The sequence below is a fragment of the Argopecten irradians genome, chromosome 10 (assembly GCF_041381155.1).
Source record: "Argopecten irradians isolate NY chromosome 10, Ai_NY, whole genome shotgun sequence".
NCBI lineage: Eukaryota > Metazoa > Mollusca > Bivalvia > Pectinida > Pectinidae > Argopecten > Argopecten irradians.
In genome coordinates, this window is record NC_091143.1 from 38621029 (window position 1) to 38642501 (window position 21473).

The 21473-nt window shown below is 37.4% G+C and overlaps 2 protein-coding genes across 2 annotated transcripts in view; one reads left to right on the forward strand and one right to left on the reverse strand.

The window, feature by feature from the left end:
* The window catches only part of LOC138333854 (chondroitin sulfate synthase 1-like), a 40635-nt gene extending 37472 nt beyond the window's left edge, over positions 1–3163 (reverse strand). Inside the window, exon 1 of the mRNA XM_069282486.1 lies at positions 1651–3163. Coding sequence (XP_069138587.1) covers positions 1651–2544 — 894 coding nt within the window. The 5' untranslated portion in view covers positions 2545–3163. The remainder of the gene's footprint in view (positions 1–1650) is intronic.
* Positions 3164–3353: 190 nt separating this feature from the next.
* On the forward strand, positions 3354–19607 carry LOC138333853 (regulation of nuclear pre-mRNA domain-containing protein 2-like). Its single transcript, XM_069282485.1, has 9 exons — positions 3354–3730; positions 7748–7877; positions 8494–8594; positions 11144–11316; positions 12199–12325; positions 13211–13386; positions 14599–14800; positions 15184–15273; positions 15870–19607. Exons 1-9 carry the CDS (start codon positions 3568–3570, stop codon positions 17795–17797), a joined length of 3090 nt encoding a protein of 1029 aa, XP_069138586.1. The 5' UTR covers positions 3354–3567; the 3' UTR covers positions 17798–19607.
* Positions 19608–21473: the final 1866 nt, after the last annotated feature.

A 21473-nucleotide genomic window follows, 5' to 3' on the forward strand; every position in this document is an offset into this window, starting at 1 on the left:
AGTTATTTTTTTAATGAACCGAACCGAAACTTAGAATTATCGTACCGAACCGAACCGTACGGTTGAATTTTTCGGTTAACCGTATTTTCGGTTAACCGTGACACTCCTACCGAACCCTGTCCCTTGCTCATAGAGTAATGCAACTTTTGTCTAGAACTGCTCAAATCTCTCTGACAGTAGTGTGTTTACTTTATATGGTGAATTGTCTTGCCTAAAAAATCATTTTATCACCTTCTCAGTGGTTATGTAGTTCATTTGTTTAACATGCGTGACTTTGTCTCGGGTATGGGTACAGCGTACATATTTTACCTGCTTAATCGTGTTGATCAATGATTTGTAATTACATCGGTTTCAATTAAAATTCTAAACAATGGTGTGGAATTTGTCACTATTTTGTGTCATATGTTTCATAAGAAATGCAGAACAATACATTAATGCCATATTTTGCTTCTTGGTTATGTAAAAGAATTAGCCTGAGTGAATTAATTGTCCCTTTAAACTTTTTGCATCATACCAAATTTTAGAAATTTGGAAATATGTATATATGTGGGTACCTGCAGGTAAGCTATGAACTAAAATTTCTGATAGCTTTATTGAAACTTAATTAGTTTAGGATATTTATAACTTCATTTAAAAGAACAATAAATTAATAAAATCAGCTGGTAAATGTAATTATGATGATGTATAACTTGCATAAGTTTGAAATTACCATAAATCAGTTAATTTAAATAACATCTTTATAATAATATATTTTCATTGCTACACATGCTAATACCATTATAACATGACCCAAATCATCAGAGCATAATTAAGACAATAGAAATAGGAAATGTGGCTGACCCGAACTACTTTAGTATGAGGCGAGGTTCACACATTAATACACAATTCACAGTTAATACACAAGTATATTGTGTAATACTGTGTACTCGAGTGGTTAATACATGTACACCACAGTATACATACATGTATAATGTATCAATTGTGACTTAACATAATTAGCCAACCAGAACAGCCTGTAATGTTGTCATCATAAATTGTGCACATAAAATAGAATAGCAAAATCCTCTTATTTTATTCATTACATTGTATATTTTCATTACATAACTTCAACTTGCACAAATTTTTAGATCACAGTGACCTATATATGTATAAGGAAATAACAGTTCTCAATTGTCACAGCTATTAAGGCAAAGAAAAACCAGAGTACCTGGAGGAAATCCACTAAGCTATGCATGGTCATGTAATTTACATGAAGTGATTGAAGGTAGTGTGTCTGATATAACCCCTTCAGCCAGCATGTTTGTCTTTAATCTATTATCAGTGCATGTTTTGTCAATGTGCTGTAATTTTTGGAAAAAATAAATTAAAACACACTGTCACAGGTCACTGATGGAAGTCGGAAAGTGAGGACACACATATATATATGGTATATATGTATCACATGCTTCAAAATGTGGTTATGATATATAAAGCTGTGATTTTTTGGACTCGGATAAGTCAATCCATTTCGAATATCTAAGATCAACTTTTCAAAAAGGTTAATTTCAGGTACCATTAATAATTTGAGGTACTGTATAATTAGTAAGACTCTGATTAAATCATAACTAATTAATAATTTATTTTTGTTAACATTGTTTTATCATGCCTTACCTCGAAAGCCCAGGTACATGCTATTCCAACATAATTCTTGATGCATCGTCCCACTTCCACATCTTCATGGGACGTCATGAGGTTGTGGAGACAGCTACCGATATGAGGGGACATTTGTCGTAATGTTTCATGACTAAACACTATTCCTGGTCCACCCATACAAAAATTGTCCTGCTCACTCAAATGTAATTTTCCAATTTCATCTTTTTTCCCTTTGCCGGCCTGTCCTATAAATTGTGGCTTTGAACTGTTAAGAGATCGAAGGAATTTTTCAACTCTGTCCCCCTTGATAAACACATCATCATCAGCACGCATGAACCACTCGAAATTATTGATGTAATTGTCGTGCATATATTTTATCATCGAAAGTGATTTTCGTTGTGGTGGGTATACATCATCGATTCCATCTAAGCTTACAATTGGAATTTTGTTATTGGTTGTTGAACCTTCACTAGAAAAAAATAAAACTTTACATGTACCAACACAAGTCTGGGCCCAGGTTTGGAAGGCAGCCACGGCTCGAGTGTCCAAAAATTTCTTCGCTGTGATAACACCAATTAAAAGGAAACCTTTTTCTTCTTTATCAATGTAAGTTGACAAGTCTAATCCTTGAGACTTAGGAATCTCCAATTCATGGTTTATGTTGCTATTACCATTTTCAATGAACTGTCCGTTTTGAATTTGAATGTGCTCAACAGCGATATCAACATGATAATTTACATGAACTGTGCAACAGGGTCCTGCCATCGGAGAACAATTAAGTCTTTGGCGGCACCAGGATGAAAGCAGTACCCCAAATAATAATCCCAAAACTGTACCTGCAAAGTGGCTGATACGAATGCCATGTCTTCGAGCCATTCTCCAACAAAATAACTCCTGGTTTCTTTCATTCATGAAATTTTACCAACTTCATGAAGTTCACATCCAAGGACCAAAACTTTTCTCAGATTGTTCTTAATATATTATTAAAGTCAACCTTAACACTTTAATTTTCATATTTCATTGGTTTCCTTCAATGTATAGTAATTAATTTATAAATGAAAGGGTTTCCTTTATATAACATGTACAGGTCCTAATAGTTGTTACTCGACTCAACACATGTTTTGATACTAAATGGCTTCCCCCCATATATTTACGTGGGATTTAAAGCCAGACTGGAAAGCACACGTTTTCTATTGTTGTTCCATCGTGCGATTATCGCCTGATTCAAAGGTCAGCCAGGTCTGTCGACATCCAAACAAGAGACGGGTTCACAACCGTGAGAAGTTCACTGAAGATTTTTGTCAAGTTCCCACAAGTGCAATACACATGTAAAGTTATTAGATGACCGGCTTCCATGTTCGCTTTTCTAACAACATTCCAAGACAACTCCGATTACTTCCTCGCGTGTGTTGCTCAGCCGTGACACTACAGTGTGACACAACCATGTGCTTTCCTTATTTACATTCATGTTCACACCTTTTCTGTGGCAGACCTACTCATGAATGAACGGCCTTTACAGTAAACCTCAGGCAAAAATAGGTCAAGCGAGACATCACTTCCGGTTGAAATCTTACGGGGTCAATATATATTTTAGGTTAATTTCTATAGAATACATTTAAAAACAATATGTTTAATATGATAATTAAAAATTTGAAAGTTTGAATAGAGAAGAAGGAATTCAAAGAAATATTTATCTAAAATTCACATCTCGTACCGGCGCGATTACTCTTCAACATGGCCGACATTGATGGAGTGTGTTTTGCCAGGTTTATTTTGGTGATAATTTGATCTGAATGCATTAATTTGCAAACTTACTATAATTCTTTTTTGCTTTCATTTATCAGTGACACATAAATTTGTATGTCAATAGAAATTATGCCCAAATTTTCCACATAATCCCCATTTTTGTGCAAGACACTGTAAGCGTTCATCAACATGGCGGCTTCCCCATTGAAAACCAGCGAGGAAAACCTGGAGCGCAAATTTGACAATGTCACAAACACACAGGATGGCGTGCAAGGTTTATCGCTTTGGATCATTCATCACAAATCAGCCTACAAAAGGGTCGTCGATACATGGCTAAAGGTTTTGAAGAAATGTATGTTCATAGTATACTAAAATATGTCAGTAGCATGCCGCATAGTTGAAACTGGGAAGTTGTATTCCATAACAATAAATCGATATCCAGTTTGCTTTGATTCTCACCGTTACCATATAGGTCTACTCATAAACTCAGGGGTTAATATAAAGGTTATGCTTCTTGGAATGATTATTACCAATCTATTCATAACTCATAAGTAAGCAATGCTAGTACTGATCATCATCATACCCTATTCCCAACAGTGTTAGAGGGCCCCTATAGCAATTTGAGACACATTTGAAACTTAAAGCCATGACTACCCTCTAACTGCCTGTAGGTAATACACCCGTAACTGTGGCTAAGATTCTCAAAGTCTTGATATTGACAATATGAAATATATTGATAACGCTAACTATATACAAGTACTGAAATAGTAATTTGTGGCATATGCTTAATTACCTATTTTTCATATGTGTACCATTTGTGTTGCAAATGAATACTTTATCATAATGTTTATCATACAACAATACATCAGACTATCAATATATTGCGATATGCCTCTCAACTTGATCAATCAATGGCAATTTCAAAAAGTCTATAACAATTGCCGATAGTAATCCAAACTATCAATTGTTTTAATTTTCAGATATTTTTCTATAACTTGGACTAAAATCACAAACTCACAGAGGATTGTTAAACAGACTACAATCAAGATAAAATGTCACTTTTTCCATGCTATTAATCACAACGCAAACACCGACATTGTTCTCAATCACAATCAATGTTGCGTTTGAGTTCCGTTGGTACTAGCAGGTAAAGGGAAGTAACTCTAAACCAATACTGCTGTAGAGGTTTATATGACCAATTCACCGACTGGATTTTAATATAATTCAAAATGCAATACTATCACAATACTATTGCAATTGTAGATATATACTCTGCAGTATAATAGTTAAACTATCGCAATAGTGTTTTTAGGGCTGAAATTTTAAACTATTAGTCGAATAATCTGAGGCAATTAGATTAATGAAACTAATCGCTAATAATCAATAATTAAAGATTTTATTAATCGTTAGTCTTAACATGCATAGCAAGTGCATTGTAAGCTGAATAAACACGTTGACAGATCATGGATTTTTGAGGAAGCCATTCCGACTGTAGTTTCATCTCTTTATGTACACGTTTTGAACTTAACAAAGCATATATGATGTGAGAGATACTTCTTAAGTTACGTCTCTGTGGAAGTTAAACTCATTATTCAATGAGAAAATTGATGTTATGAGAAAGCTTGCCCCACGCTGTTCGCCAAGTTTCACTAGCGATTGGCTCCATGTTATTATTCAGGGAGGCCTAATCGCCGCCTGGAGTGGACGCTCGGGAATGGAAGGAGCAGTATAGTCTTGAACATTTTAATTTTACTATTGCATGTGTTTATCATATAAAAAGAATGTTTTTGGTCATATTCTAATTGAAGATAAGAGTTGTTGATTTATTTTATTTTTTAGGTCATCTGACCCGAAGGGTCAGGATGACCTATAGTCATCATGCTTCGTCCGTCGTCGTGCGCCGTGCGCCGTCCGCCGTCCGCCGTGCGCCGTCCGCCGTCCGTAAACTTTTCACATTTCAATCTTCTTCTCAAGTTTGACCAGTGGGATTGAGCTGAAACTTACATGAAATGATCCTGACATGGTCCCGACAAAGTGTTGTTATTTTTCGGGTCGATCCGAAATCCAAGATGGCCGCCACAGCCGCCATCTTGAAAACACATTTTGAACTTCTTCTCAAGTTCTACGAGTGCGATTTGGCTGAAACTTGCATGAAATGATCCTGACATGGTCCCGACAAAGTGTTGTTATTTTTTGGGTCGATCCGAAATCCAAGATGGCCGCCACAGCCGCCATCTTGAAAACACATTTTGAACTTCTTCTCAAGTTCTACAAGTGCGATTTGGCTGAAACTTGCATAAAAATGATCCTGACATGGTCCCGACAAAGTGTTGTTATTTTTCGGGTCGATCCGAAATCCAAGATGGCCGCCACAGCCGCCATCTTGAAAACACATTTTGAACTTCTTCTCAAGTTCTACCGGTGCGATTTGGCTGAAACTTGCATGAAATGATCCTGACATAGTCCCGACAAAGTGTTGTTATTTTTCGGGTCGATCCGAAATCCAAGATGGCCGCCACAGCCGCCATCTTGAAAACACATTTTGAACTTCTTCTCAAGTTCTACTTGTGCGATTTGGATGAAACTTGCATGAAATGATCCTGACATGGTTCCGACAAAGTGTTGTTATTTTTCGGGTCGATCCGAAATCAAAGATGGCCGCCACAGCCGCCATCTTGAAAACACATTTTGAACTTCTTCTCAAGTTCTACCGGTGCGATTTGGCTGAAACTTGCATGAAATGATCCTGACATAGTCCCGACAAAGTGTTGTTATTTTTCAGGTTGATCCGAAATCCAAGATGGCCGCCACAGCCGCCATCTTGAAAACACATTTTGAACTTCTTCTCAAGTTCTAGTAGTGCGATTTGGCTGAAACTTGCATGAAATGATCCTGACATGGTTCCGACAAAGTGTTGTTATTTTTCGGGTCGATCCGAAATCAAAGATGGCCGCCACAGCCGCCATCTTGAAAACACATTTTGAACTTCTTCTCAAGTTCTACCGGTGCGATTTGGCTGAGACTTGCATGAAATGATCCTGACATGGTCCCGACAAAGTGTTCTTATTTTTCGGGTCGATCCAAAATCCAAGATGGCCGCCACAGCCACCATCTTGAAAACACATTTTGAACTTCTTCTCAAGTTCTATAAGTGCGATTTGGCTGAAACTTGCATGAAATGATCCTGACATGGTCCCGACAAAGTGTTCTTATTTTTCGGGTTGATCCGAAATCCAAGATGGCCGCCACAGCTGCCATCTTGAAAAACACATTTTGAACTTCTTCTCAAGTTCTACCGGTTTGATTTGGCTGAAACTTGCATGAAAGGAGCCTGACATGGTCCCAACAAAGTGTTGTTACATCTCTGGTTGATCCCCATTCAAAGATGGCAACCATGACACTACATCTAATTAATTTCCTATATGATTATTGCCAAGGTACTCAGATGACCGTTAAGGCCCATGGGCCTCTTGTTTTGATTGTGGAAATAAAAAAGTTCATTGACGAAAATTTGGTCATGTCGCTCCGTGGCGATCCAGATTTGGTTGATTAGTTGTACGTGTGAAGGACTGAAGGTCACGTCAAAACAGCCGGTTAGCAGACTGGATTTAAAAAATGTTACAGAAGATGATACAGGAACGGAATTTAGAGCTTATTTGGGATCAAATACGTTAAGTTTTGTCAATAAATCTATTCTTATTAATTGGAAGGCTTATATTATGTAAGGCATACGCTCTGTCATATCGTACAGTATGTGTTATTATTAGTTGATACCAAAACATGGCGGACGTTTTCAGCAGTCAGTAGTGAGACAATACAGTTGCATTCAATTCGAGTGATTAATCGATTAGTAATCGATTACATGTGACCGAATAATAAAATACAAAAATTACTAATTGTTTCAGCCCTAAGTGTTTTAACTGATAGCAATAGTTAAAATTGTAGGCAATAAGTTGCCCCTATATCATACTTTCTTTGTGTTGTGTTATATATATTGGCTCTGTTCTCCGCCATCATCTCTTGCACATATGTAATTTGTTGTCAATATGTTTATTATATTGTTATCTTATATGCTGTTTTGCATTCAGAATAAAATGAATTTATATTGAAATGAATTATCAAAATTAGTTGTCAAAGACATGTTAAAGACAATTCAAGTGTTTACATTTCCAAACATAAATTTTCACACCAGTGATAAAGCATCAGATCTTACTGATATAGTCTGGGGAGAAAAATTGTAATTATTTCATTTAGATTATGAAAACTTGATAGCAATGTATATCAAGTTGCTTTTATGTTTTTCCGAATTCTGGCCATTGTTTCTAATGATGAAATTGATATTTTAATAGTTGATGAATGTGTTTTTCAGCATCAGTAAAACACAGACTAACACTCTTCAACGTTTGCAATGATGTGGTTCAAAATGGAAAAAGAAAAAAGGCCATGATTTATTTGGATGGATTCAAGGAGGTATTAAAAGAGGCAGTGTCACTAGTCAGGTAAATATTTAAGCAATCACAACATCAGTATTATGCTATATGTTATGCATGAGCCTATATTTACTATTGGCAAGAACTGAAGTTTGGTAGAGCTGACCTGGTGATCTTTTGGTTTGTCACTGATGGCAGACAGTGTGCAACATGGAATGGGACCAATTCATGTACCATGTGATACCTGTTAACGTTTTGTGGGGGACTATAGTATTCCCAGTGGTGATTGAATGTAACTCTTTGTAATCTTACCGCTGAAATGACCAGCCGTTATTAGTACAGGATGTCATATAACACCATTCCATCATCAATAGAAATAATAGTTAAGCACAAACGTTATCAGGTATCACATGCACATAGTCCATGAAATAGTCAATCCATGATAACCGTAAGTAGATAAGCGTAAAAGTAAGTACAAGATATATTAAAGATAATTGTGGTTGAAAATTTTAAATTCAAAAAAAAAAAGAGAATAACAATTAAAGGTTTCTTGGTTTTAAAAACTGAGATACTTCTCCCTTTTGCTGTTTTATACTAGAATAATAAAAGCACAGCAGGGTTTATGAATAGCTCGATTACTATCGAGAATAATGACAGATATTTTTATTGATCTTTCTTTTGACAGAGACGACAGTATTAAAAACAATGTTACAAGGATTTTGAAAATATGGAAAGAGCGAAATATCTTCCCTACTGCTTTTGTGACCGATCTTCTGGATACTTTAGGTAAGTTGTGTAAAATTATAAAAATAGAAAGTCATTTTCAATCTTTTTTATCATTTCTAGAAAGTCACAACGACACGACAAGTAAAATTAGTTATATCCAATTAGCAGGTAGGGGGTTTAATACCACATCAGACTTTGGACATATTGCAATTTTAACTCAACTTGATCAATCCATGGCAAATTCAGCAAGTCGATAACAATCCCCGATAGTATGCCAAGCTATCAATAGTTTCAACAGTCAGATATTTTTCTGTAGCTTGGACCAAAACGATGTACAGTGGACCCGCGATAATCCGGACGCCGATAGTCCGGAAAACTCACAATCCGGACGGAAATGTCAGGGAACGGATTTCCGTAACGTTATTTATACTCACTAGTCCGGAAATTCGTATTCCGAATCCGGAACTCCATTTTGGGAACGGAACGTAATTTTCGTTAATAAATTCCCGCGATAATCCGGACAATTTGTTGTCGCCACGTGCCGAGAAAATCCAAGGCCATCTCAGTCATGTGTACAATACACACTATCATTTGACACTGAGTGTGTTGTCATAACGACGGCTGCCGGGTCATAGCCACGGGCGTTTACCTGAACACCTTTCACACGGGTACATGCAGTCATGTAACGGTTCATTGGTTTTCTATAGGAGATCAAACTTCAGTGTTGATTGAGATACGCAATATATATTTTTAGCCACACGCTTTTTAAACATGAAGTTTGAGCTTGGGTACGGGTACGTATGCTGTAGATACCTTACATGTTTCGCATGCAGAATATATCGATATGAGTATCAGATACAATAAAGTGAGATAATACTTACAAAATTAATAAGAATTTTAAATGTATGTAAATCTATTCGAATTCATCGCCTGTGGTATAAGATATAAAGGCTACGGCGCCCGGCACATGCCATAAAGTGTGTGACATTGTGCACGAAGTTAGACGTGAACGGGCGCGTGGTTGTTACATACGTCTGTAAGTCAGAAAGCAAAGACTTGTAGAGATTGTCATTAAAACACACATTATCCAAAATAACAATTATATGAGTTCCTAAAGTGTTCACAACTATTGTTATCATAGTTTTTTTATGCCAAGAACGTAGATGACATTGATCTTTGGTTGGTTAGGGGGCCGCGGTGGCCGAGTGGTTAAGATGTCCCGACATATTACCACAAGCCCTCCACCTCTGGGATGCGGGTTCGAATCCCATGTGGGGCAGTTGCCAGGTACTGACCGCTGGTCGGTGGTTTTTCTCCGGGTACTCCGGCTTTCCTCCACCAACAAACCTGGCACGTCCTTACATGACCCTGGCTGTTAATAGGACGTAAAAATAAATAAACCAAATGATCTTTGGTTAGGCAATTTGCCATACGACAGATCAAGAGTTGGATACGTAGCTATATGCATACATAGCATATAATTAACTATGGCTTTAGGTTTCGTATTTTGAAAAAGAAATACGTTTAATTATTATTCTTAACGTAATGATATATAAATACCTATAAAACATACCAAACGAAGTATTGATTATAATACACGTATATTACATAAAAGCCTGTCATCGATTACAAGGTCAAGGGGAGTAACTCGTACGTGACAATTTAATTGACTAAGAGCACGGAATTCGGCAGTCCGGAAAACTCGTAATCCGGACGGTTTAGACTGGGAACGAAGGTGTCCGGATTATCGAGGGTCCACTGTATTCACAGAGGTTTGATACAGTAACAGAATAACAGTTTATGATAAAATCAAAAAGCAATCACCTACATTGTTCTCGATCACAATTGTTAGTGTATTCGAGTTGCTACTGATGCTAGCAGGTTAAGGGAAATAATTCTAAGCCAACACTGCACTAGATAGTATATGATGTGGCAGTCGATTCATCCACCAGAAGTTAATAGAATTCATAATGCAATACTATTGCAATTGCAGTCAGCAATAGTTCAACTATCAGAAAAGTGTTTCCCCTGGTAGCAACAGTATTGCAATGGTTAAGTTTGTAGGCAGCCGAAGAGAATGTGCCAGGTGAAGAAGGTGGAGAGAAATTATGTCTTAAGTTTGAGTACCCAGAGAAAAAACCACCAAACCTTCAGTCAGTACCTGTGGGCCACGGTGGTCGAGTGGTTAAGATGTCTCGACATATTACCACAAGCCCTCAACCTCTGGGTCACAAGTTTAAATCCCATGTGAGGCAGTTGTCAGGTACTGGTTAATCTTCGATGGGTTTTTTTTCTGGGTACTCCGGCTTTCCTCCACAAACAAACTTTGCACATCCTAACATACCTTGGCTGTTAATAGGACGTTAAACTAATAAATACCAATAGAAAACCCAAGTCAATACCTGAGTTTTGAACTCAAAACCTAAAAGTTGTGACCAGTGGTAGAATGTCAGAAACCTAACCACTCAACCATCACTTTAAGGAGAACTTTGATGTAAATCAACTGTTTTATCAACTAAAACAGTATAGATTAAGTGAAGTGATAATGCTTTGAGATAATCATGTACATACAAATGTATATTTATTTTTAAGATAATTTTATTTTCCAGCAACCACATCTCCTTTTTCTGCCCCGCGTCCATCGCCCGTGGTAACCAATGCTCCAACCACTTCAATATCTACAGCTTCTGTGGCGTCCACAGCTACAACACAAAACCAGACCCCTGCTGTAGTAACCCACACAAGGGCTAAGGCTGATCCCAAGATCCTAGCAGATTTCAAGGTAAATATGTGATTAATTAGTATTCAAGATTATTAAAGGATGTGTCTTGGAATTTAAAATAAATTTGTGACCCGGAGATAATAAACAGATTTGGAAGTTATCAATGATCACAAATTCAACTGTTATATAAACAGATTTGGAAGTATCCAGGATATATATGTAATGAGATCGTATCATTCAAGGTTAGGTAATAAATACTGCGAATCACAACATATTCTACTGTCTGCTAGTAAATTGTAAGTTTGTAGATTGATCTTGACATTGCCTTAATGGTTAACTGAAAGATCAGCTTATTATAAAGTACAGTATAGCCCCTCTAACTTGAACCCGGATTCCTCGAATACCCCCTATGTGTCGAACTGGTCTCACAGTCCCGATAGTGTCCCTATATAATCTCTATAGTTTATACAGGTGGCGTATCAAGCCTTTAGGTAATTAAGGGATTAACAGTGTCATTATTACCTACCTCCACGATCGCAAGTCGTTGTTTGATGCTAACTTTATTTTAACATTTCAGAAAAGGCATTAAATTATATGAAATTATTGATGTTTTTCTCGTAATCTTCGGTGTAAATACGAAAATACGGAAGTTGTATTTGCTTATTACAGAGTTATCTGCACTTGGGGGTAGGTATTTATTATGACGTCGTGTGTTTAAGAGTGTAACGTCATATGTTTCGGAGAAAACAACCTGAATTGCGCTCACAAAATAATGACGTGATACCTACCCGCAAGGGAGGCAACTCTGTAATATGCAAAGACGGAATACCATTTCTGAAGCAGATTTGTGTATCATTTTATTTTCTTGTATTACTATATACCTGTGCAAATCTGTTGTTTGTTCATTATCCTGTTATAATTTATTTTGTTGTTTCATTACAGCCACAGACGTTAATTGATCGCATTAACAACTTCAAACGTTTGGAGGGAGAGGTGGAATTAAAGTGTAAACAGTTATCAAGTCAGAAGCTTGATGCCTCCAGCATAGAAGCTGTCAAACAACTCAAAGGTAAGATGGCAACCATCAGCATTGGAATTTAGTCAAAAAGTGGCGAGGTCATGAAAACTATTTATAATGCTATTAGCCCATTAATATCATCAGATGGTTGGTTATTTTCGTCTTTGGTCCATCCCTCAATCCATCTCTTTGTCCGTCGCTCCCTCATTAACAATTCATGTTATCGATATTTCGCAGGAAGTGTATTGAAGGGATTTCTCTCGGATTTGTGCATATTACATTTTGGGACTGATGGGACAAAAAATTGGCTGATAGGCAATTTGAAAATTGAAGTTAGTTATCAATATTTCTCAAAAAATACTGTCTGAAGGGATCTCTCAAATTTCATATGTAGGTTCCTCTTGGAGCCTAATTTTTCATATTGCATTTTTAAACCGATTTAAAGACAATATATTATGACTAACACATCTTGTGAAAAGATCTCTCTAACATGGATCATTCAATGGTGGCCTTTGACTAACATGGATCATTCAATGGTGCGCCAAGCCTTGATCTTGATTCTCACAGTTATCAAAATATCAATATTCATTATCATGATCATCAGAATAGCAAACTATTATGATGGTCTGTCACCCACAAATAGCTGTCAATAGATAATTTTAAAAGATCTATCAACAATTATTGTCTAATTCTGAAATCTTAAATCAATGTTTAACAGTATAAAACTACAAAATGGGGGTTTAAATTGAGTCAATAATCAGCCATACTTTTAATAAATAAAATTGTTGTCAAGTTATCTTAGTGTAAGGGAAGCAACTCTAGATTTATAGCGATTTATAGATCAAGTATTCTGCAAATTGCAATGATACTTAGATATTTGAAGATTAGGAGCTTATTTTTAATTGTTATTCTTTATTTTCTGTTGAAATTTTCCAGATCGATCCCATGGAAAACAGTTTTTTAAACAGTTTGAAGATTCAAGCCACAAACTTGAAGATTGTGTTGCACATGCTGAGCGAGAAATCGCTGACAGGAAAGCCTTGATTACTCTGATGGAGCAAAGCGAACTCTTCTATGACGAGCAGTACAGAGAGGCCAAGATTGTGGCTAACGTAAGTAAGAAAATCGATGTAGAGAACATAGCCTTGATAGCATAGAGAAAAGGAAATTAGATACATGGAATGTAAAAAATTACATGAGGTTATTATCAAAATTTGAGAAAAAAAATCAATCGAACCTTGTTAGCTTGAAATTGACACGACCATACTGTATTTCGCCAGTTACTGTTTGGAACTTAATGGTGGGGTTTGCATTTGTGAATTAACTTTGTAGACTTTGAAAGCTTAATTCAAATCACAGATTTTGATCAATTTCATGATGTATAGAATTTTTCCAATTTGAATGATTCCACAAGTTAATGAAATAAAAACCATGTGAAAATAAGCACCTATACAGTAGTATCACTTGGAGTTATCTGATATCAAATAAAATTGGTTGAAACCAACAAGTTACTATGAATTAAGTGGTTTCTATATTGATAGACAATACAAGCTTTAATTAACTATGTGCTGTGGTACATGTATATAAAATCTAAAATACCCTAAAATCTTGAAGACTGACTTCAAGCAAATTCACATGATCACCAAATGTGTTATTACAATTTGTCTTTAGATATAACCATCCGTATCAGTATACTTATATCAAAGATAATGGGTCGGCTTGACCTATATAAATTGTGATCAGATGATATAGGTGGTCATGGTTACGTAAATGGAAGGATAACAGGTAGATACTTATACATATATTGTTGAGTAAACAGTGCTCCAGATACTTTTTGGGGGGTGGGTGGGTAATTGTATTCAGAGTTTTGAAGGAGAGGGTTACATGGTTCTGTGGTTATAGTATGCATAATCGATGATAAACTAGCAATACTGCAAATATCTATCTGAAACAAGAGCAAAGTTAATGCAAAAACATTATAAAAGCACTGTGATAGTAAATCTGCCAGAAATTGTCAGCAGTTATCACCTAATTGACAGAATTGATTTGAATATGTCCGATTGTCTTACGCATTACATAAGTGATCTTCAGTCTGACTCTTTTTGACCAATAGCGTTCTTTGTGTCCTATATAGATTATGTCTCCATGGTGTACTTTTGGTTGAAAAAGTTTACCTGTTGATTTTCCTCCAGAAATCTATAGTGTTTTGTGATCATATTCATTTCAGATCACAATAGCGTTAAGAAATATTTCATTTCTTTAATGTCATTTACAGATGTTATGTAAAATGATCATTATGTTATTACTATTATGTGTTTGTGCAGGCCTATAAGAACTTTGGAACAAGAATTAATAATTTGCGTAAGAAGTTAGACGACCTGAAGGGATCTCTGCCTAGTCCAATTCCTTCTCCATCCATGGATGCTCCCTCTCCGGGAAACACTCCGCCGCAACTCAAAGATGACAACAATGAGTCTGTCGATATGGAATTAGACGACGAAAACGAAAGCAATATCCATATTGTCTGTAAGTAGTGTTAGATCATAATTTAAAGCTTAAGGCCAACTACCTTTCCGAAAAGGCTATTAATGTTTAAATGGGAATTGTTTAAAACGAGATCGTTAATTTTATTGAGTCGCAAAAGTTATTAACTTACCGTTAATGCTACAATTATCATCACCTAAGCAATTTGATTAAAATAAATAAAATGTTGATTTTCAAAACGCGGGTAGTCTTATGTTTCCCGCCTTCGTCCGAAAACCGTGCAGTAGTTGACTATCACTGCACCAGACGGCAAAACAACAAAATGACTCTCCACTCAGTCCATTGTTACATATATATCATGTAGGAAATCTTGCATATGTTTGGTGTTGTAAACTCATCATAATGTTGTTGATTTCGTCTCACAGCTGCAGCTCCAGTGCCGATGCCAGACCGGGTCAACATACCAAACTACAATACAGAAAATGCATACAACGCAAATCCTGCTGCAAAGAAAGGTATGTCATGTGACATGTGTAGGCCTTCCACATGTAATACGGTTTACTCCGTAGATATATGAGATTTTCTTGTACAGTTTTAAAATCAATTTGATTTGAGTACATTTAAGAATGTCTTTATTGTGTTTGAAATGAGGGGATGGGCATATTGTGTTGTGTAAGGGGATCATATCCAGCCATTTCATTTTATATATGTGGGCTTCTATGTTTCATTTGTAGAAAAGAATAACAATCTAATTAGAATAAGACTTGTAATCCACTCCACTACGATGCTCTACGTTAACCCTCCAATACAAGATCTAACAACTCTCCGTTGGGGTTCAGCTCAGCATGACCCTTGGCCTAGAATAGAAACATCTCGGGACGTACAGTTGGCCATTTATACTTCCGAATGAATCTACCAAACCGAAGATTTCATAAGCAACACACTGATTGACTAACCATAGGGGTCATGCTGAGGTGACATTGAACAGAGAGTTGTTAGATCTTGTATTGGAGTGTAAGGTAGAGTATCATAGTGGAGCAGAATTAAAAGTCTAATCTTCATTAGATTGATAAGGATATTATATATTGTTATGTGTATGTGATTGTTGTAGGAGATGGTGGTGGTCTGGAGTCGAGGTTAGCCACAATGCTGCCGTCCCTCGGACAGCACAGCTCCTCTAGTGAAAGTCTGGTTTACAATCCCCCACCAGTCTACAACCCGCCACCAAAACACAGTGCTCTGAGGGCCATCCAACTGGAGAACGGTAACGACGGTGAAAACACCCCAGTCAAGGATGAAGGAAGTGCTACGCCTGTCATGGACGAAAAGCCGGATAGTTCACCTCCACGACCAAAGAATCAAAATCCCATAGACTTTCTCACGCAGATTTTGGCCAAAACAACTAAAGGTTCAGAGACTGGGTCAAATTTCCTTGAGAATCTGTCGCTTTTGACTAATACAGTGAAATCTCAGTTCCAAAAAGGAAGTAGCCGACCTGTACAACCTCCAGCACCGGTGCCCACACCCGGTATACAGGCCCCTCTTGGTCCTCCCCCACAGCCCCCTAACTCCTGGGCAGAATGGAAGGCACAGCGTGACCCTACCCCTCAACCTCCAACCGGTGTTCCTCCCCCTATGCCTGTTACTTCCCAGCCTCCTCCTCACCAACCTCCTATGTCACAGCCCCCTCCGATGTCACAGCCCCAGAACATGCCATCATCACAACCTCCTGTTCACCTAGCACAGCCACCCATGTCCCGCCCTCCAGCCCCTCAGCTCCACATTCCTCCTGCCCAAATAAGAAATCCCCTCCAGCCATCTCCTCCCAGCATGTTATCCCCTCCCACCAGCATTAGGCCCCCTCCTATCCCACCTCCAATCTCACCAGTTCGTCCTCCCAACATCGGATATCCCCAAACGACTATGTCAACCAACCAAATTGCTCCCCCAATTCGACCTGATGGGTGGAATTTCCCCCAGGCTCCCCAGGGACCTGGCATGGGCCCTCAAGGACAGCCTCCCCAGGGTCCTCCCATTCGGCCCCAAGGCCAGCCTCCCCAGCCGCCACAGCCAAATATGGGCCCCACACATCCTCCAGCTCGAAGCCCCGCACCCCAGCAGACGCCCTTTATCCCGCCTGGACCAGGATTTCATGGACAAGCTGCAGGGGGATTTCCAGGTCAGACAAACCATAGTTCTTCGCCTCCCTGGCACCAAACACAGGGTCCTCCTCCCCAGGGACAGATGGAGCAGTCTTCTGTTCCCACATCTCCACTGCAGTCTCCCCCTACACCTCCCTCTGCCCCTCCTAAAAGTATTCTCAGAAACCGGAAGTCCAGTTTAAGGGAGGTGCCCTTGACTCCTAGTGCTGGAGATTCTGTGGAACATTCCCCTATGGGCCCACGTGTTCCTAAGCCCCCCATGGAGCCCCCTAGTCCAGACAACATTAGACCGTTGCGTTTGTCTAGAGAGGATTCAGACTCTTCTTCTGGTCATGTGCCTGACGACCATAAAGAATTCCTGGAAAAGCTAAAACGGAAAACTACAGGTAATACGACTCGTCCTAATCCTCCTTCAGCAGATCAGGATGAGGAAGAGTCGAGAATTCCTGTGTTCACACGTAACATTTCCCAGTCTAACCTCACGACTATAACGCCAGTGGATCTGGAGGATCCACCTAAAGACAGTGCTAACGATAAACAGAACAATAACGAGGACGGGGATACGCCTATCACCACAATAAGTACTATAGACACTAGGGATCATAATCAACACGATCCCGACGACATTCGACACGTGGGTGGACCAAGACGTCACCATGATAACTTTCCTCCAGGTCCCGAGAGGAGGCCGTATGAAGATCGTGGTGACTACGAGCGGTATGGACGCCCTCCTCCACCTCACGGAAGAGACTTTTATGATAGGTACAGGGATCCATACTTCAGAGGTCCGTATGGAGGTCCACCGCCTCCTAAGCGACCGTATCCTGATCCGTATGACTCCCATAGGAGACCTCCTAGACCGTATTACAGATACTAGGTTTTGTAATTCTGTTTGAAAGAGACTGGCAGCAATCCGGTGTGTTATGTGTCATAGGCTGAGTGCGATAAGGAAGAGTTTATCTATTGTTATTGATATGCGAGTTATTTGTCGGTATTTTTCTACAGCAGTTAAAACTGTTGTATGTGGTCTATTGGTAAAATGAATTATCGATAAAGAATGCTATCTTCTTAAAATAATGTTTAGATGATACATACACTAATTGTTTAAAATAATTGGTTAAAATGTCTTCTTTCTTCTAAAACTATTATCAATATGAAAAATGTGTTAAAGATTTTTTTTTTATTAAAAAAAGATACATATAGTAATTGTTGAATCAAAAAGTTAATGGATTTGTTGCTCGTTACAATGGAGAGAACGGAATCATATCATCCATGGCTGTTATTTAAAGTATAAATGAGAACTGAAATCCAAATCTCCAAAAATTCAATATTAACTCTGTTGAATTTTTTTTTCAAGGAGACTTGTGTATGGAAGCAGTCACTTTATGATTTTTGGTAAATTTACAAAACTAGACTTTTGATGTTTTAATGTATAAAAAAAAATGCATTATAATCATTGTGTTTTTACAAGTCACATGTTTGAAAGTTTACTATCTTTGTCCATATTTGTCTTTGGCATAATTTTAGTAGCATGTGATTACAGTATGTATATGGCCTTGGGATGTTGAAATTCATCTATCCTATAATTAAACAAAAAAAAAATTGAATGTCTCCTAGGTTGATTCTCCATCCATGCCATTTAGATTTAGATCTGCTGTGAAATTTTTTGGGCTAACCAGATTCAAAATGGTTGCTCAGCAACCATCTTGGATTTTAACAAGAAAAAAATGAACCTTTTTTTTTTAGCTTACTGACACATATTTTGTGAAAACAATTATGAAACAAACTATAGATATCCGAAACTAATTTTGTAATCAAGGCATTGACAGAAATTAGTCAAGGTCATACAAAGGTCAAGGTCATATTTTGATCTTATCTGGTGAATATTATTACATTATGAAACAAAGGTTAAGGTCATTGTCAGAGGTCAATGTAACTGGATGTCCATCTTTGATTTTAGACTGAAAAACTCTGAAGTGATGGGATAGTGATGGCTAGTTTGTCTGAATTTTTTCTTAGTTAAAACTATCATGTATCAATACCAAGTAAAATGCACGAGCCAAAACTGAAATTTTAGATGTGGTCTGGTTTGTGTGAGATGGACAGTGTCCTACAACCTTGATGTATTGGTAATGGAAATGGTGTAGAAGAATTCTTGTGCTTGATTTCAGAAAATTCATGATAGCAGAATTTACTTTGAAAGATTATGTTTAGAAAATAAATGCCTAATAATTGCCTAAGGTATGATAATTATTTTAATTTGCTGTTATATTTTTGCATTAGTTGTTCTGGTAAAAATTGACAAGGTATCATGTGTGTACCTAATTGATAAAAAAAAAAGCTCGTTTAATAGTTAATGGCGTTCAGAGGGTGCAGATTATGGTTTGTATGGGAGATTTCATGGTCATTGTTTGCAGTTGATGTATGTGAGAAAAGTATTCATTATCAATCATTTAGTCATGAAATCTTGTGAAGATTCCGTGTGGGTACTGGTGTACTTCATGAAGACACATAAACTATCATTGGTGTGTTGGTGTTTGAATGAGAAGATGTGTGGCCATTTTACATGAGTGTTTTAGCTGATGATGCTGTGGTTGAACTAGACTGTTTTATCATTGTCAGTATACAATAGGGCGGCTGAATGGAATTGATGAGTAAGTTCGTAATAAAACAGTTGATCAACTCTATATATACTCTTGTGACTTTGTGACTTTAGACAGACAAAATCACCGCAACATTTAACTGGAAGCGAAGAAGGTATTTATCAGGCATACTTAGTTGAATATGTATAGTAAACTTTAACATGGTTTATTAAAAAATCTTACTTAATGCTTGTCTTTAATTTCATGTTCATTTAATGAACGCAACTATGACAGTCGGAAGAAACAAGTTGTACAAATGTATGTTTTGGAGCAAGAATATTGAAATTATCGAAAAGTTAAGAATTTTTAGACAGGACCAACGAAATAAAATAGCTGAACATGGTTACCTTTATTGAAAAATTATGGTTTTAAGTACGATGTGTTTGTTGTTGAGTCAGGTACGCAATATTTAGAAAACTTTACTATGTTTGTGCTGATATGAAGTTAACATCGACTGATTGCACTTCAAATCAACAAGTTCTTGTGGTAAATATTAATTTTAATTAAACATAATTTTGATCAAAGTGTTAAAACCAGAAGGCATCAGATGTCCAAAGCTTCTACCTCCAAAGCCAGCAGACCTAGTGTCATCATATTTGGTCATCAGTAGGCCGTGATCAAGATCTATCTCAATATCCAAGAGATGTATTGTCATATTTGGTCATCAGTAGGCTGTGATCAAGATCTATCTCAATATCCAAGAGATGTATTGTCATATTTGGTCATCAGTAGGCTGTGATCAAGATCTACCTCCATAGCCAGGAGATGTAATGTTATATTTGGTCATTAAGAGACTGTGATCAAGATCTACCTCCATAGCCAAGAGGTGTATTGTTATACATTTTGTATTTGGTTATTAGCAGACTGATTAAGACCTACCTCCATAGCCAAGAGATGTATTGTTCTATTTGGTCATTAGCAGACTGTAATGAAGATCTACTTCCCTAGCCAAGAGGTGTATTGTCATATTTGGTCATAAGCAGAATGTGATCAAGATCTATCTCCATAGTCAAGAGATATATTGTGATATTTGGTCATTAGCAGACTGTAATCAAGATGTACCTCCATAGTCAAGAGATATATTGTTATATTTGGTCATTAAGAGACTGTGATCAAGATCTACCTCCATAGCCAAGAGGTGTATTGTTATATTTGGTCATTAGCAGACTGTGATCAAGATCTACCTCAATAGCCAAGATGTGTATTGTCATATTTGGTCATTAAGAGACTGTGATCAAGATTTATCTCCATAGCCAAGAGGTGTTTTGCTATATTTGGTCGTCGGCAGACTGTGATCAAGATTTATCTCCATAGCCAAGAGGTGTTTTGTTACATTTGGTCATTAAGAGACTGTGATCAAGATCTACCTCCATAGCCAAGAGATATATTGTTATATTTGGTCATTAGCAGACTGTGATCAAGATCTACCTCCATAGCCAAGATGTGTATTGTTATGTTTGGTCATTAGCAGACTGTGATCAAGATCTACCTCCATAGCCAAGAGGTGTATTGTTATATTTGGTCATTAGCAGACTGTGATCAAGATCTGCCTTCATAGCCAAGAGATGTATTGTTATATTTGGTCATTAGCAGACTGTGATCAAGATCTACCTACATAGCCAAGAGGTGTATTGTTATACATTTTGTATTTGGTCATTAGCAGACTGATCAAGATCTACCTCCATAGCCAAGAGATGTATTGTTCTATTTGGTCATTAGCAGACTGTAATGAAGATCTACTTCCCTAGCCAAGAGGTGTATTGTCATATTTGGTCATTAGCAGAATGTGATCAGAATCTATCTCCATAAGCAAGAGATATATTGTGATATTTGGTCATTAGCAGACTGTAATCAAGATGTACCTCCATAGTCAAGAGATATATTGTTATATTTGGTCATTAAGAGACTGTG

Coding starts and splice junctions, on each gene's coding strand:
- LOC138333853 (XM_069282485.1), top strand. CDS start 3,568: ATGGCGGCTTCCCCATTGAAAACCAGCGAGGAAAACCTGGAGCGCAAA. Junction 14,801..15,183: donor AAGCAATATCCATATTGTCT/GTAAGTAGTGTT, acceptor TTCGTCTCACAG/CTGCAGCTCCAGTGCCGATG. Junction 15,274..15,869: donor AAATCCTGCTGCAAAGAAAG/GTATGTCATGTG, acceptor TGATTGTTGTAG/GAGATGGTGGTGGTCTGGAG.